The following is a 4,096-nucleotide window of genomic DNA, read 5'->3' on the forward strand; positions in this document are numbered from 1 at the left end:
TTTTCTTTCTTTTTTTTTTTTTGCTATTTTTACTCAGTTCATTATTTTTTATAAAACAAAATCTTCTCTCTCTAGACAAACTTCATAAATTCACGAACGTTCATTTTTAGAGGATTTATTCCCACTTCGAAAATATAGCAACAAACGTGAAATCAAAAGCAAGATTGGTTGTTTGTTGAATTAAATAGAACAGATCAAACTCTCCCTCATTAACTACTAAGCTAGTGAGTTGTCCATTTGCACTTTTGATCATGTCTTACACAACTTCTTCAAAGACAGGGATTTAAACAACCCCAGAAAGAACAATGATTCATTCGAAGCAACATTTCTAATTCTTCATATCACCTGCTTGCTTTGGTGTCAAATGGAGCAAATTAACCCCATTCATAAAAAGCAACATTTAAATCATAAATTATCATTGATAAGGTAGTACACCAGTGTTTTTTTCTCAGAAGGTAATACATATCTATACTGTTAGCAGGAGATGGTGCTTACATTGTTGGGATTAAATGGATCAACTATCATCAAGCGCTTGCATTGAAAGTACTTCCTCAACACAAGAAAAACATGGCTTGTCCTGGAACCACCATATCCCACTGGCGGTTTCCTTCAACAAGATCCTCAAGGATGGATCTCAAATTTGATTATTTTTTAAGTATGAAACTTGTAGCTTCAATTAGTCAGATAACAAAGTTGAAAGAAACAGATCCTGCACAAAGCCGGATCTCCCGGCTGCTTGTCTCATCCTTTTCTCCCGTTCTTCAGTACTCAAGGAGGGATCAAAACTGCAGGAAGTGACAGTGTGAGAAAGAAATGGTGGGTAAGAATAAGAGGAAAGCTTCTTACACCTCAGTTTACAAAAACTTGGCGACACTAGACAGAGCCTTGATCTTTTAAAATAGATCAAATCGATGACCTCGGAAGGCGATCCGATGAGCATGCACAAGGGTGAGTTTTAGTGATGAAAAGGGGCATTTGGATTGCCTTATAGTAGCATTACTCAATTAATAATTGGTCTAGCAATATGATCAAAGGGGCATGTTATCCGTTGCAAGGTGAATGAAAAAGGGGATTACTAGCAACCGGGATGAAATCAAGGTCAATGTAAATCTTGCTACTGGCCTCCCCATGGCATTAAATTCGCAGACCATTTGATAACTTAAACAAAAACTTCTGATGAAGAACTTTTTTTTTTTTTATATTTAAAAACCCAATTTATCTTAGTAAGTTAAAAAGAAAATTTCCTAACCATAGGCCAGGAATACAGGGAACTGCTTGATGCATCTTGATTAGACAATTTGATAGTGATACATGGTACTGACAAAATTCAATAAAAATGTCGAAGTGTCTGTTTTACCAAACATGAAAAAAGAAAAAAAGAAAATCAAGGAAAAGTACCTTGATTTCCAAATATGTGCAGGTGCCATATTCTTTGCAGAAGAATCTTCAGTGCTTGGTAACACGGATTTTGAAATATCTTCCACTTCAGAAGCAGGGAAATTCAAAATAAGCGAGGATAGGAATGGATCAGTTGCTGCACTAGATACATTAGAACTGCTTGACCGGTAACCGCCCTCACTACCACCAAGAAGCAGTTGTAGATGGGCCTCACGCAGATCTCTTCCCAAAAGGGACAATGCCTGACTGTTTGGGATAGCAACTTTTCGTAACCTATGTCTTCTCTGCAAGTAATCCTCAGTTAAGGGGAAGCAATAAGCATAATTGGCCTTTTCACTTGATAAACAGACTGTCAGCTAGACAAGCATACAATCTCAGATGAAAATAATAAAAGTAAAAAGGATATCTTAAACAAGTGCCCGTGCTGCAGAGTTATGTGACTTAGCATGTCTCGAGCAACTTTGACTGAGCAAATTGGGCAAATCTGCCAGACAGAAATGGAAATTAGACATTAGTTATTCATTGATCATAGGCTTCTTTAAAACATGAGTTGGTAAGACGCTAATAAGATGTGATCCAAGAGAAGAATAAAATTATGATTAAAACACGAATATACTCTCAATAGCTAAATTCCTCTCTATACATTATTTCATTGTTACCAACACATATCAATTTCTTATATTATGATCAAATTACCAAGGGATCAAGTGCTACAAATGAACTTAACATTACATGAAGCATTACATAGTGGGATTCATAAATAAACACAGCTGTTATTTGTTTGCATGTTTACAAAATTGAAATGTCTCCCACATCATTATTGGAGATAAAACATATGGAATACCCATGTTGACAGGATAGGTTGTATTTTCCATATCAAATAAGTTTCACATGTATGATACAAAAAGCACTTCTCAACTACCTAGATCATCATGAGGAAAAGTTTTTTAAAAAAAAAAATGCATCACACATGTCATTAACTAAAGGCCTATGTATTAATACCATAAGGTTTCAGAACAGTTATCTACGCAAAACATGAAAAAGACTCGAAAAGAAGATGGATATTCATCATTTTTGTACGCCCACAATAGCTGGGGAGGAAAAAACAGCTATTAAGCATTAAAGATTTCAAAAGGCATACAACTCTCCCTTCCTACGGCTACTCTACCTCCCTTTGTCTTAAAAAGAGAAACATTTAAATTTCTTACAGAAGTTAACTTCATCCATTTCGGCTATTAATAACTATATTAAGCAATCTTGAGCATGCCCTTTGCCTTCTATTCCTTTGAAAAGTCCACCACCACCCTAAACTAATCTTACATCTTCCTGTATATATCATCAAACTTATTGTTTACTTAGGTGCAAAAAGAATTTCCTAATTGACTTTCATCTTTTCATTACCCCAAATGAAATAGCATAAAGTTTCTATTTCGTTCAAAAATTCCTATCGAGGGAAAAACAGGATCTGACTATAGTTTTGAACTTTCAACACAGGAACACAATATAATTGTCCAGAAAAAAATTAAGGACCACTACATCAGTTCTCTTTTTATCGCCAAAGAAACGTATGAATATCAATACAAGATAGATCTGATAAAAGAGTGTACCGCGACTCTTGTTTCACATGAGTGCTCGTCTTCAAGATGCGAACAAAGAGAGGCGATGTCGAAGTCATCATAACAATATGGGCATGAAAAATAGGGTCGGACCTCGTCCTCCACATCGAAATCATCGATTCCCAACCGATCTGACAGCACCAGAAAACCAGAAATCAGATTTTTCAAAAAGAGAAAAAAAAAAGTAGGTCCCATCACGAATTGAAATCTATACGAACCCAAGTGGGAACTCTGATTCTGATTCTGATTTTGGTTCTGATTCTGAATCATATAATGGCGTTTGGCGGCGGCAAGGCGCGAGGTCCACAAGTCAGAATCCATGGAAGGATCGAGGGATGATCTTTATTATGTATAAGAGGAGCGGAAACAAACTCAGATTCAGTCAAATCTCCTCCTCCAACAAATCAAACACTCACCCCAGAGAAAGAAAAAAAGGAAATTCGGTCAGGTCAGAGGAGCTGATAAGAGAACTGTGTCTGGTCGTTTAGCGTTGATCCTTTGAAATAATTTCTTTGTGGAATTGACTTTTTCAAAGGATTTTGATTGCTCCAAGCTTCAGAACTGTCGACTGAATATGAGAGAGGCGTTTGGTAGTGAGGAAAATGTGTGGGTTTGAAGAAGAATAGAGAAGAAAATATAGGAAATGCGTTGGGATAATACAAGACAAGTACACGCGTTTGGCTTTTGGACAAATGTGTGTGTTCTGTATTTTTGTCACTGGGGTTTGCTGAAATTTTTGCCGCCTTTGGCTAATTTTTGTTCGGTCTCTGAACTTTATGTCGATGTATTAATTATTGATGCTTCGGTGCACAAAGTCCAAGTAAACCGATCAGAGAAATCGAATCAAAGAATTTATCTATATATATATATATATATATATATATATATATTACATCCACATGTCCAACTATGCATGTCAAAATTTATAGTTCGATGGTAACAACTCCTTCCGTTTTAAAAAATATAAACTATTTTTAATTAAATTTTATTTTTTAATAAAATAATTATTTATTTTTAAACTAATTTTATTTTTTTATATTTACTTCTATTAAATATCCCATAATAAATATAAAATCATTCAT

General features: G+C 35.2%; 1 protein-coding gene across 1 annotated transcript; it reads right to left on the reverse strand.

Annotated features, from left to right (window-relative positions):
* Window positions 1–387: 387 nt before the first annotated feature.
* LOC129285120 (protein DEHYDRATION-INDUCED 19-like) lies at window positions 388–3,744 on the reverse strand. The gene is made up of 5 exons (XM_054920679.1): window positions 3,233–3,744; window positions 3,006–3,145; window positions 1,805–1,882; window positions 1,399–1,688; window positions 388–785 (listed from the first exon to the last, which is right to left on the reverse strand). The coding sequence occupies exons 1-5, from the start codon at window positions 3,333–3,335 to the stop codon at window positions 677–679; spliced, it is 720 nt and encodes a 239-aa protein (XP_054776654.1). The 5' UTR covers window positions 3,336–3,744; the 3' UTR covers window positions 388–676.
* Window positions 3,745–4,096: the final 352 nt, after the last annotated feature.

The sequence above is a fragment of the Prosopis cineraria genome, unplaced genomic scaffold, assembly GCF_029017545.1.
Source record: "Prosopis cineraria cultivar Desert tree isolate PC_DT_omini unplaced genomic scaffold, ASM2901754v1 PC11, whole genome shotgun sequence".
Classification (NCBI taxonomy): Eukaryota; Viridiplantae; Streptophyta; class Magnoliopsida; order Fabales; family Fabaceae; genus Prosopis; species Prosopis cineraria.